The sequence below is a fragment of the Arvicola amphibius genome, chromosome 3 (genome assembly GCF_903992535.2).
Source record: "Arvicola amphibius chromosome 3, mArvAmp1.2, whole genome shotgun sequence".
Lineage (NCBI taxonomy): Eukaryota > Metazoa > Chordata > Mammalia > Rodentia > Cricetidae > Arvicola > Arvicola amphibius.
Genome location: NC_052049.1, coordinates 45,116,418 through 45,128,607, shown reverse-complemented (window position 1 = coordinate 45,128,607; position 12,190 = coordinate 45,116,418). Strand labels below are relative to the sequence as shown.

Sequence of the window (12,190 nt, the reverse complement as noted above, 5' to 3'; positions counted from 1 at the left end):
CCTAGGGGCCAACAGAGTGACAAGGAGTAAGAGGTGAGGAAGAGGCGGACCTAGAGGAGCCAGTTTTCCAGCTGGAGGCAAGGTCAGGATTAAACTGCTAGGGTACAAACACCCAAGCTTTTGGTGGATATGTCAGGTGCCAAAGACAGCTCTATGGACGGACACACTGGGGAATTGAGGAAAACTAGAGGCACCTTTAATTACCCCTTCTCAGCCCTTCCCAGCCTGTGTGTGTTGCAGGGAAGGGCTGGCCTCAAACTCCAGATCCTCCTGCCTCAACCTGCCAGGTACTAGGATTCCAGGTAGAGGCACCATGCCTAGTTGTTTTTTTTTTTTTTTTTAAACTCCATGTTTTGTACACAATATGGGAATATCAGTCTCCCAATTTAATGTTTTTTATCCTAAGTAGCAGAAACACCAATTCAAATCTGAATATAAAAATAACTCTAGTCAGTTTAGTGGCAGTAATTATCCCAATTAGTAAAATAGACATGATAAGAAATAAATCTTTGAAAATCAAAACTTTGAAAGTAGTAGGTGTAAAAAAAAGAATCCAATAGTTTAAATCTAGTGTTCCGATCTTCCTTTATTAATCTTCTCCTGCTATATGTCATCTATGTTTTTGTTTCTTTGAAACAGGATTTCTCCGTGTAGCCCTAGCTGTCCTGGAACTTGTTCTGTAGACCAGGCTGGCCTGGAACTCAGAGATTCACCAGTGTTGGTACTAAAAGGCATGCACCACCACTCCTGGCTTTATTTATACTGGTTTTAAGAAATGGCCATTAGCATTAGAGAGCTACTTTGGAAGGTGTTCTCATATTCAAATTTTTATTGTGTGTGTGTGTGTATAGAGAGAGATTCTATTCAAATAAATATATTTCATATATACATATAATAAATGTAATTCATATGTGTGTGTGTATCACAGATGAAGTAGCATAATACTGATTTATCCATTCTAGCCTTCTTCAAATGGAAATTTCAGGCTGAGACTACAGCTCAGAAGCAGAGCGTATGACAAGGATGTGCGAGGCCCTAGGTTCAATTCCTGTACTATAAACAAATACTGTCACTAGAGACACTCAGTTATTAGCACATTATTATACTTAAGATGAACAACTGAATAGAAACCATCTTCCGTGGTTTCCAGGACTGGCCCACTGAAGGAATCGCGGAATGGCTTTTGCATGACACTCAGCAGAAGTTTACTTCCACAAGGAACGAACAGCCTGGAGGCTTAGCACCTCCCAGCTCAAAGGCATTTAGCTTTACTATTGCAGTTTGGCATATGCTCTGCCCACCAGTGAACTGTCCCTGATCCCATTGCTGCTGCCATTGGATCACAAACATAAACACGTGAAGGCCCTATCCGAGCTCCACTTGGTTCTTTCTGCAAGGCAAAGTCATGTGGCAGAAAGCCAGTCTCTTCTGCTCAGTATGGTTTGTTGCTGGCTGCTCCTAATTCGGTATCTTGCAAAATGACATTCTGTTAATGACATGGATGTCAAAGCTGTGATAATGGGCAGAAGTAAAAGAAAGTGTTTCCTAAATGGAGAAGCAACAGGAGAACTGCCAAATGGGCATTAAAATGAGTTGTGTGCTTGCCCCCACGCGCTTTTGCACTTGGTCCCTTCCTATTTGTTTGCAACCTGAAAGGAAAGGGGCACCCTAAGGGGAAAAGAATGGCTCACCTTGGTGAGAGCACAAAAAACAAACACACACAATAAAAACAAGGGGTCAAGCGAATGTTTTCTCTTAATTAACTTGACAGATGTCTTTTCTTTTTCTTATTTGAATCCAATGATATTTTCTAAGTCATTCTTTTCTTTTGCCAAGAAGGAATTGGCAAAATCCATTCTGTTGCTGAAGACAGGAGGACTGGTGAGATAGCAGAAGATCCTGGCCTGCAAACTGCTCCTTATTCAATCTGGGTGATGGATGCTCCTCCAGGCTATCAACTGCAAGCCCAATAAAAGAATCTGGGGGCTGAAAGAGGACCAGTGATGTATGAAGATAGTACGACCCATTAGTGCCAATCATAGTCAAAGAAAGAAGCGACGTGGCTCCTATAATCGGGGCCCTAGACACAGGGGTACATTTAATGACTTCACATGTAAATGTATAATTCTGTTTTCACAGGAGCCCAAGACAGCTCTATTTTTTTTTTTTTTTTTACCATAATGGAGTTCTTAGAAGAAGAAATTCACAAACCAAGGGTTACAACCAGCACATACTTCCAAGTCCATTAAAACCTCATACCCCTATTGATCTGCAGATTGGTGATAGGATTATCAACTGTCTGCTGGGTAAGGTCACTTACAAAGGCTGAGGCAAGATTACTGTTGGTCTGAGGTCAGCCTGGGCTACAGGATACGATTCTATCTCAAAGGAGGAGGAGAAAAGAAAAGAAAAAAAGGAGAGATATTCTTCAAATTTCCATTTGAAGAAGGCTAGAATGGATAAATCAGTATTATGCTACTTCATCTGTGATACACACATATTACATCTATTATATGTATATATGAAATATATTTATTTGAATAGAAACTCTACACACACACACACACACACACACACACACACAAGGAGAGAAGAAGGGAGGAGGAAGATAAAGTACCAGCTAACACAGAGACTAAACTAAATAAAAAATGTAAAGAAATTATATCAAGTGTCTAAGGAATATTAGCTATAAAAGATACAGTATATTAAGCCATGCCAGCCTGGACTATTTAGTGAGCCTATCTCAAGATACACTCACACACACAGACACACACATTGAGAGAGAGAGAGAGAGAGAGAGAGAGAGAGAGAGAGAGAGAGAGAGAGAGAGAGAGAATAAACAAACATTTGGCCTTTCTCTTGTATACATTTTCTCATCTATCTATGCTTTCCTACTTTGAATTTTACTCATTTTTTTTCAAGGATCTTGGAACAAGAAGTATACCTTGGCCGTCAGAATTACCTTTTTGAATTCAAACAATGAGTTACACAAGAACTAAAGAGGCCAATTCCGGGGCAGGAATGCTTTAGTAAATGTAAATATTAGCCTGGTTAGAGGAAGAGTATAAGTACAAAGAGGTTACATTAAAAAAAAACCCAGACACACAAAAGGTTCAGAAGCAGTAGTGTGAACCCACCCACGCGCTGGCCAAAGACTTCCAGCTGTCAGAACGAAGGGAGACCATCAGTCTGCATTCACAGTTCAGACCAACTGTCAAAACCATGACTATCAGCTCAGCTTAGCCCAAAGCCTTCACCCATTCAGGGCACCTAACACCTTTTTCTGTTACCATATGCTCCAAACAACCTTCGGAAAGTCCACAGAGCCCCTGTCCCCACAGATGAGCAGCAAGAGCAATAATAAAAACTTTACACTAATCAAGTGTCCATTATACTCCAAAGATTTAATTTTTCAGAGCATTCTATGAATTGGATTTATTTCAATTCATAACTTTATAAGAACTGAGAAAGTCCAAACCCTGTCCACGATCCCACAGGTAGAAAGTGGGTGACTGGGCAGCTAAGCTGGGCAGACTTTTGAGTCTGTGTTTTGAACAGTCTCTGCTGGTTGTGCCTAAAGTACAAGGAATACTTGGTTAATACCAATGATGTCTGCTCTTACAATTGAATATGCCAGCATTCTACTGGGACATAAGCCGTGTGTTCTTAGTAACTGTGAACCCAGGGAGCATCAGCACAACCAAACTTGAGCCTATAGCCTGAGGGTTACGCAGGGGGTGGACCAAGCTACCAAAAATCACATCAATTTATACTTTCTGAGAGGCAGTAAGCCTGACCCAGGGGACAGACACTCCAATGTTACCAAGCAGGGACAGTGCTTGTTTTCCCAGGTTACATGCTTTCACACCCATGGTAGACACACAATAGGCCTGCACACTGCTGGCTACTCATTCTTCCACAGTGTATTTTCACAGATCCACAGGTAGACTCAACACATGGATCACCCTCGCCCCTGCCCAAACCAGCAGGTCCTGGACACAACCAGGGGAAGAACTGTGTTGACACACGCGTAGCAGACTCCTTGTCCCGCTGTTTCTGAGAGACTTACTGAATCTAGACTTCTGGATCTAACTCTTTTTAGGATGGCTTGTTTGCATCTTCATTTCCAGAAGATGTAAGAGTGCACAGAAATTTGGTGTGTTATTTCTAACCCCTCCCCTTTTTGATATAGGGCCTTGCTATGTACCCTAGGCTGGGCATAAACTAAAGATCCTCCTGCCTTGACCTCTTGATATTGGGGTTACAAATGAGTAGAATATGCGTAACTACACAAATTATCCATCTATGCACTGTCTTTACAACTCTTAAAACCTTACCCAAATTCTCCATCCTTTCCTTGTATAGTCTTCCAAAATGGCACTCCTGCTGGGAATGGTGGCACACACCTCTCATCTTAATACTTGGAGGCAGAGGCACAGGGGACAGTGAACTTCAGCTTGTCTCAAATCGTGTACACACACACACACACACACCCATCATTCATTCATTCATTCATACATACATACATACATACATACATATAAGATATAATGTCTTCTATCGCTTATCTTCCCCCTTCTTGTCTCTACTCTGAGAGAACACGTATGTGAGAAATCTGTATAAAAACATCCTGTGATTCAGATAAAGTTTGGGAGGAATTCACATGAGACAATGTGCTTGGGTTTCTAGGGAAAAGCTCATCTCTGGCTTGCCTCCTTCAGATCTCTGGCTTGCCTCTTACAGGCATGGCCACCTGTTCTCTGAGGCCCAGTCTTATGTGTAATGAGCTGACCTCATCCATCCCGACTCTTGAATTTGGTCCTTATAAGTACCTTGAGCTCCAGAACAGCAGAGCGATTCTGCCTCTTCCCTGTGTTCAGCAGACCTCCAGCCTAAACTTGCTCTGTATTCCCTGCAGTGACTCAGGAGTTCCTGTCCATTGTGTCTCTGGATTCCTGTTTATAGTTATGGAATCCTGGCCTCGCCATGGAAACAGGCTAAGCTGAAAGTCAATGGTGTAGAGTGGAGGTATCCTACCATGTACGCTTTTCATAAAGAAAGGGGTCTTGAATAACCCACTGAAGTGAGATTAAACTGCACGCCAGGATGCCAAGTCTGGAATTACAATTCCCCAACATAATGAGAACAAGCCCTTGAGACTATGAAGAAAATGAATGTAAAATCTGCCCCTGCCAATGTTTGGCCATTATTTTTCTAAATCAACCTTAAATCCTACTGGAAGATCAAAACACATATGAAAACAAGATGTTAAGGCCATCTAGAAAATGAAACCTGCCGAGATCTACCACGTAAGCCCATTCCTTGGGCTTTGTGGTAACACCGCCTTTCCTTTCGCAGTATAATCATAAAATTGTAGGGCATATTCATGTAACAAAAAGCATTTTCTGGGTTCTTAGATTGAGGGTCTCTCTACACAGGCATGGTCTTAAGAAACAGTGACATTGAGTGCCAGCTATCCTCAGAGCCCCTATTTATGAGCAGGGAAAATGTAATGCTAAGGAAAGCAGTAAGTTGTTACGGTCTCCTTTCAGTATGAGGTGTGCTTGGAACTCATCAAAGCGTCAGATAAACAGGTGACTTTCGGCCCCTCTCACCTGCTGGCAGCTGGAGCTCGCCTGTGTCACAACTCAGAGAGTTGGGAAGCGGCTGTCAGTCTGCTCCGTGACTGAGCCCAAGGAAAGGGAGGCGAGCTCCAGTCCAAGGATCAGAAAGATTTGGATCATGACCCAATAGCCTGTCGTTCTGGGGAACACCATCCTATGGGGGAAAAATGCTGGACTTTCTCACTATCGGGGACTTTAAAGACCACTGACTCAATCAATTCTGCAATAAGAATGCCACACTAGCCAGTTTTGCTTTTTTTATATGCCTGTGTCCTTTTCTGCAGAACTGTATATTCCAAACTGTTTTGCTTCGGCCAGTTTCATGAATTTATTACTACCGCGTAAGTAAAAGACTTGTCTCTTACAGTATGGAGCAAGGGCACAGTAAGTATAAGTCTGCCTCACGAACAATACAACAAACATGTAATACTCTATGTTTCAAATAACAGGATGTTGTTTCTCAGCCAGGCCTATAATCTCAGTACTCTACCATGAAAGTTTCAAGGCCTGACTGAGCTAAATTCAGGGTCAGCCTGGGCAATCTAGTGAGATACTGCCTCAAAATGAAAGTCAAACAGAAGGTTGATTATGCAGTCAAAGGTCGGGTGTTGGCCTAGCAAGCATGTGGCCACACATTCAACCCTAGTAGAAACAAAGAAAAAAATCTTAATTTTACTAAAAAATGAATTATGCAGGCACCTTAGCAGCTATTTTTGCATATAAAAATTCAATATTTGGGGCTAGGGAACAAATATCAGTAATAGGACCCTCACCTTGGAATGGGCAAGGACCTAGGTTCAATCTTTAGCAATACTGAAAAGGGGAAAAAAATTAGCAACTTTTAAATGCAGGGAAGGGAATGAGTAGCAAGCAATAGGCAGCCCTGACTTTTCCACCGTACAAAGGTGATCACCAGCCTTGTAAGGCAGGGAAGGCATCACGGCTCCCGTCCACCTCCACGATGCAGCTCCCAACCTAGTGCTGTTATTTCAGCTCAGCTTGTTTTTCAGCCATGCGTGCAGCTTTTGTTACCTCACCGAAAATCCCCGACCAGTATTTTGAAGGGTGTCTTGCCCCAAGCTGAGGAGGGCTGCAGCCAGGATCTGAGAGACCAGCTCCTGAGTGAGCAATCCGGAAATCTGGGAAGGGAGACATTTCCCTGCATTTGAAAAGGGCTTTATTGTTTGGCTAGGAGACTTTGTGTAATAGGTGGGGGAAAATAGACGAATAAAACAAAATTGGTCTACCCCAGTTTTCATAGACACTAGGTAGCCACTGTTTAAAAAAAAATGATCAAAGACAAAAGAGAGCAAGTCACATAAAGTCATCTAAAGTAGAGAGAGATTTCACTAGGCAGGTGCAAGTAGGCTAAACTGTGATCCTGTTTTAGGGTAAAACACTTTTGGAAGTAATACAGAAAGAAAGGGTGTTTAACAAAGAGCTTTTTTGAGGGGTGGGAGTTCAAGATAGGGTTTCTCTGTGTAGCTTTGGAGCCTGTCCTTGAACTTGCTCTGTACACCAGACTGGCCTTGAACTCATAGAATGCTGGGGTTAAAGACAGATACCTCCAAGGCCTGGCTAAAGAGAAAAAAAAATTAACACTGAAAAATGAGAAAGGGGGTGGGGGTGCTGCAGAGGTTCCCAGGAAGATTTGTCTTAAATATGTTAAACACAATATATAATTTTTCTGTAAAGTAACTTTTAAAACTCTGTGATTCTATTAAACCCCAGTAGAACCAAAAGTTAATGTTTGTGAATTAATAATTATAAAAACTAACTCTCACCTGCAATCATCCTGTCCCATGAGGTCACAGCCTTACTTCACATGTTAGTCATTTTTCAACTGTTAAAACTTCCTCTTAGAGAAACAACTTTGATTCCTGACTCCTCCCTCTCTGTGTATCTCAGAAAACAATGACACGCGCTTACCTCATCTAAGAGGAAGGGCTAACCGGCTTGGACAGAAATGAGGCCAGCTGCTTCTCTAATCTCTATGTGCTGTTTTGTAATGGGCAAGTCCAGGAATGGAGGGAGGGCCATGACTCTCCTTTAGCGTGGTGCACAGTGGTTTGGTTAGTCTGGCCACCAAAGGCTTTGTACGGAAAATGGACTCTAGTTCCAAAAGCTAGAAACCACCCCATAAGAAAGACATAGCTGTCCCCGAGTTACACTATCCAAAATTAAGTGATGACCATACTGAATCGTGGAGAGAAGACCAGGCAGAGGTGCCTGGACTGGGTCCCAAGGAATTTGAGAGGCTGAGCCCATGTCTGCTTCTCTCTGGAACACTCAGCTCTCTCCCTGGAAATGATGGTCACCTCCAGGTTTTGTTTCTTGGGAGGCCAGCTTGCACCTACCTCCTTTCATATACACATCCTTTTTATATTTTAACCTTTTTTTCTAAGATGGCATAAAGCAAAGAATCCGTAGGAAAAAAAAATGAGTCTAAATACTGTAAAAAGAAGCTGCAACAAGAGTATAAATCAACACGCAGGAAGACACTGCTGAAACTGGAGATACAATCCATGACCTCGTGCATGCTTAAAACACACAGGATTCAGAGAAAAATCGCCGGCAATTAGACGTTCACAAATAATAACAACAGCCGTGACTTCTCAGTGGTACAAGCATGGGGGCAGGAAGGGAGGTACACGTGTGCTTTAGCTTCCAGAAAGTTCTATGATTATTCTAACCTCTTAATCTGGAACATGTGTGGCTAATAATGGAAGACTCACATGACTTTGAATATTACTAGCTGTCATTCCTACAAAGAAAGGGAGATAGACAGAGGCGGACAGCAATGTGTTCTCTGGCTGGCTCATTTATTAAGCTATTCGTTGTGGTAATCTGTACCCTAGAGGAGAACGAGAGTTTTTCCTTCTCATGTTCCAAGAAGACTGTGCTTTATGTCCAGGTTCCTAGGCCTTGGAAGATCCTCAGAGGGTTTCAACTGCAGGAGGAGACACAACAGTTGGGAGGCAGCCCAGAGGCAAAGCCTCAGGTCCTTCCCGAAGAAGAGAGCAAACTCACAGAGCTACAACTGCAGGAAGGGCAGCGGGCAGAACAGCCCAAGCCAAGATAGGATCAGCTTTCTTAGGCTTTGGCAGGGAAAGGGAGAGGCCCTGAGACCTGCCTGTGCAGTTGACTGTATGAGTGACCAGGACTTTCTGACGCTGAGCCCCAGGAAGCGGAAGATGACAGGCCCTGTGGTCATGAGTGTGACTTGGAGAGAGTAGAGCGAGGCACAGACTAAGAACAGGAGTCACCCTGATTTTGAAAGTGCCAGTTATCGCTGATCCGGCCCGTGGCCGTCACCATGGAGCACTATGTCCCAGGTTAGACAGGCCACATCACTGCATGAAGGCTTGGGCTACAAATGATTGCGTGAGTCTTGAGCAGGTCTCAATTCTGGGGTTCACATCATCTGACCACACCATAAGGGCTACATCAAGTAGCTACAGAAGGAAAAAATGGCTCAGTCCCTCTTTGGCTGAGAAGTAATAGTCAGCCCTCACTTACTCAACAGCTGGAAATACCAGAGAATTAACTGCCTGGCCCAGGAAACAGTCCATACCTGTCATTTTATTTCAGACAAAGCCGATCCTCCTGGAGGACTTGACCTAAGATCTGAAGACATAAACAGCACAGGGAATGGAGCCTACAGTGTGTTCCTGGAGGGAACTGCTTGTACCCTTTAGTTATGGTCTAATAGCTGCTGCTGCATAGGTAGAGAGGTGGGAGTAAGTTATTAATGATATATGGAGAGATATAGCCAGTCTGGCAAGCTGGACACCAGAGAGAATGAAGCCAAACGGAAAAATGTCTCCATTATTCAAAATTAGAAACAAAAGAACCCTAAATCCAAAGGAGACAACAGCTACCTCACAAAAATAAAAAAAATAAAAAAAAAAAGCTGGGTGACAGAGTTTGAATGTGGGTGATTTTTAGGGTTCACTCAGAGCCAATAGACCTTCCAATGGACTGTTGTTTGTTTGTGCTTTACAAATTAACCCCTGGCTTCCATGAGGGCCTTCACAATGAAAGCACTGTCCCCTAAGAATGTCCACACTTTCTATGTAATCTCTCCTGCGCCCCAGTTAACCTGCTAGAAAATGAAGAACTCTATAGTCTTCATCTTTTCCCAGTTTTATTGTTAAATATATTCATCCGTTTGGAGCCTTAATTACTGAATTTATATTTGGGTCGTGATTACCATACTGCACTAGAATAAAAAGTGTCTCACATTCAATTTACAGAAAATGAACATTGTCGAAGCTACAATATGGGATGCAACTAAACTCTCAGTCTCCATGGTAAAGAAAGACAAAGCTCCCAGGCCTGGGGCTGTAATGTGGACTGGGTCATCTGTCCCCACTGCAGCTGGCATTTCAGAAGGCCACCAGCTCTCGCTGCGGAACTCAGTGCTATAGATCTCATGGCAAAAGCTATAAATTAGGAATCTAGCATCAAAGAGCAAATGGCAAAACCTTGAGGCGTTGGAATCCTGGCCCTGCGACTTCCTCCTACCCCAATGCCTGCAGTATGCCTGGCATGGGCCCCATCCACTTCCCTCCTGCGCCCTTTCCAAGAGCTGCTGAAATGCCATGCTTCTGTGGTGACAGAGAGCATGTGCTTGAGTCTTGTTGGGAGTTCAAGGCCCGGAAGAGTGACATGCAGGTTTTCGGCACCCACATCTGCATAAAATCTAAGGAACAGCTCTGAATTCTCTAGGTGTGGATTCTGAGGCCACTACAACAAAAGACCTAAGCCTATTTAGGAGGGTTCTTTCAATGACAAGATTGTACAAAGCCAGATAAGGCATTTCATACTTAAGTCACTGGCCAACTGGCTTATATTCTAATCTCTTGCTTGAAATGTGATCTGCTATGAAGGAAAAGCTGCTCTCAAGAGTCTCCCTCAATGGAAACCAAATAGATGAGCAGGGCTGTACACTTACAGGGAAATGTCACTGTAGAACATGTACACATCTCCATATGGACCTGGAATGCAGATATGAACTAACAACACAGCACTCTGTGATAATAAACTAGTTGCTTTTCTCTGAAATCAATTTATTTTATCAAAGGCTGTCATCCCACAGCAGACCACAAGTTAATCTGTTTCTTTTTGTTGCAAAAAAACTAGATCATTCTAGCAAAATTCACAGGCTTCCACCCCCCATTGCTTCTACAGCACAACCCTGCCTCACTACAGGCTGCCCCTGCGCTTCTCACTTTGACCAGAAGCCTCCGTCTTTTGGTCAGAAAGCACAGAACATTTTCAAAACCATAAACCATGTCTGTGTTGCAATGTACTACCTACTTGGAAGTGGCTTAGCCTGACCCTGAGTTTGAATTTATAGTCTCCTTCAAAAGGAGAAGTATCTGTACCAATCTTGGGAGGGATAGAGATGAACACAAAGAAATTGGGATCCCAATAAAGGAAGCTTACAAGGCTAGCTCAGTCAGCTGATACTGAAATCCTACTCTGTCACTTTAATATTGGTGGCTGCCACCTTTTAAACAGCACTATCAAGTCAGCAGGGGTTTCTTCTTCTTCTTGTTGGGGCTGAGTTGTTCACAGTGAGAACTAATTAGCTGCCAAGAGTGAGCTGGTGTTTCAAAAGAATAGTATTCCACTCCTCAAATAGGGCTTCAATTCACCACCATGTATTTCCTTCTAGCAAGACTACTCATCCTTAAGCTGAAAGTCTTTGTAAGGATAGTCAGACCAGGGCAAAAATATTTACTCATTATTCCAAGCCAGCAACTCATCTTGTGTATGTATGCTAAGGGAACTATTACTTCTAATATGCCGCTGTCTGTGTAATGTTACACATGGCATAAACAATTGTAAATCCGAGCGGCTCGCTATATGGAGTCACTCTGAGCATGGCTGTGTGTTCCTGTCTGAAACGTGTAACACCACCATTTTCATTTTTTCTGGACTCAGACCCCATTCTTCTCAAAGAAAGCAGATCACTATTCCCAGGTCAACATGCGTGACTCTAATCTCTGATTGAGATGGGCAGAACTTTGATGGTTAAAAAAAAAAAAAGAACCAAAACAAAGCTAGGCAAGCAGGAACCCGTTGGTGTTGGCCTTGCTGTGGAGTCTTCTGCCCTCCTGCAAACTCAAAATGGCATTTCAAGACAGTCTTGCTGGAGAGTCTCATCATTGCTCTCGGGGAGAGGCTGTAGGTCCCTGCTGGGGAGCACCCTTTCATGGCTGGAGTAGTACCTGAGCCAATGCATGGCTTAACTGAACACTTAAAAGTTTTGGAGAATTAAGCAAACAAAAATAAGGGTGGTGAGAGAGCTTTGTTTTCTGACCGTAGAGATGATAGTGTTTGATATAATAGGCTTTGTTTGACTGACCTTCCTTATCACACCCTTCTTAGAGTGGGCAAGGCTCCCATTTTGTAATTTCCTTCTGGAAGTCATAGACTTTTCCTTATGAAGCAGTGGCTGTGCTCAGAATCATCCAAAGTCAGACCCTCCTGACTCCCAGGGGCTCATTTTAAAATGGATTATAGGTATAGCAGTATTATTTATAGAATGTAGACAA

The 12,190-nt window shown here is 43.0% G+C and overlaps 1 protein-coding gene across 3 annotated transcripts in view; it reads right to left on the bottom strand.

Annotated features, from left to right (window-relative positions):
* The window catches only part of LOC119809593 (microtubule-associated serine/threonine-protein kinase 4), a 172,669-nt gene that overhangs the window by 132,533 nt on the left and 27,946 nt on the right, over window positions 1-12,190 (bottom strand). Inside the window, exon 1 of one of the 3 annotated variants that reach the window (XM_038322501.1) lies at window positions 7,409-7,473. The exons of the other annotated variants lie outside the window; for them this stretch is intronic. Within the exon in view, the coding sequence (XP_038178429.1) occupies window positions 7,409-7,428 (20 nt within the window). The 5' untranslated portion in view covers window positions 7,429-7,473. Of the gene's footprint in view, window positions 1-7,408; window positions 7,474-12,190 lie in introns of those variants that run through there. 3 annotated transcript variants of the gene reach the window in all.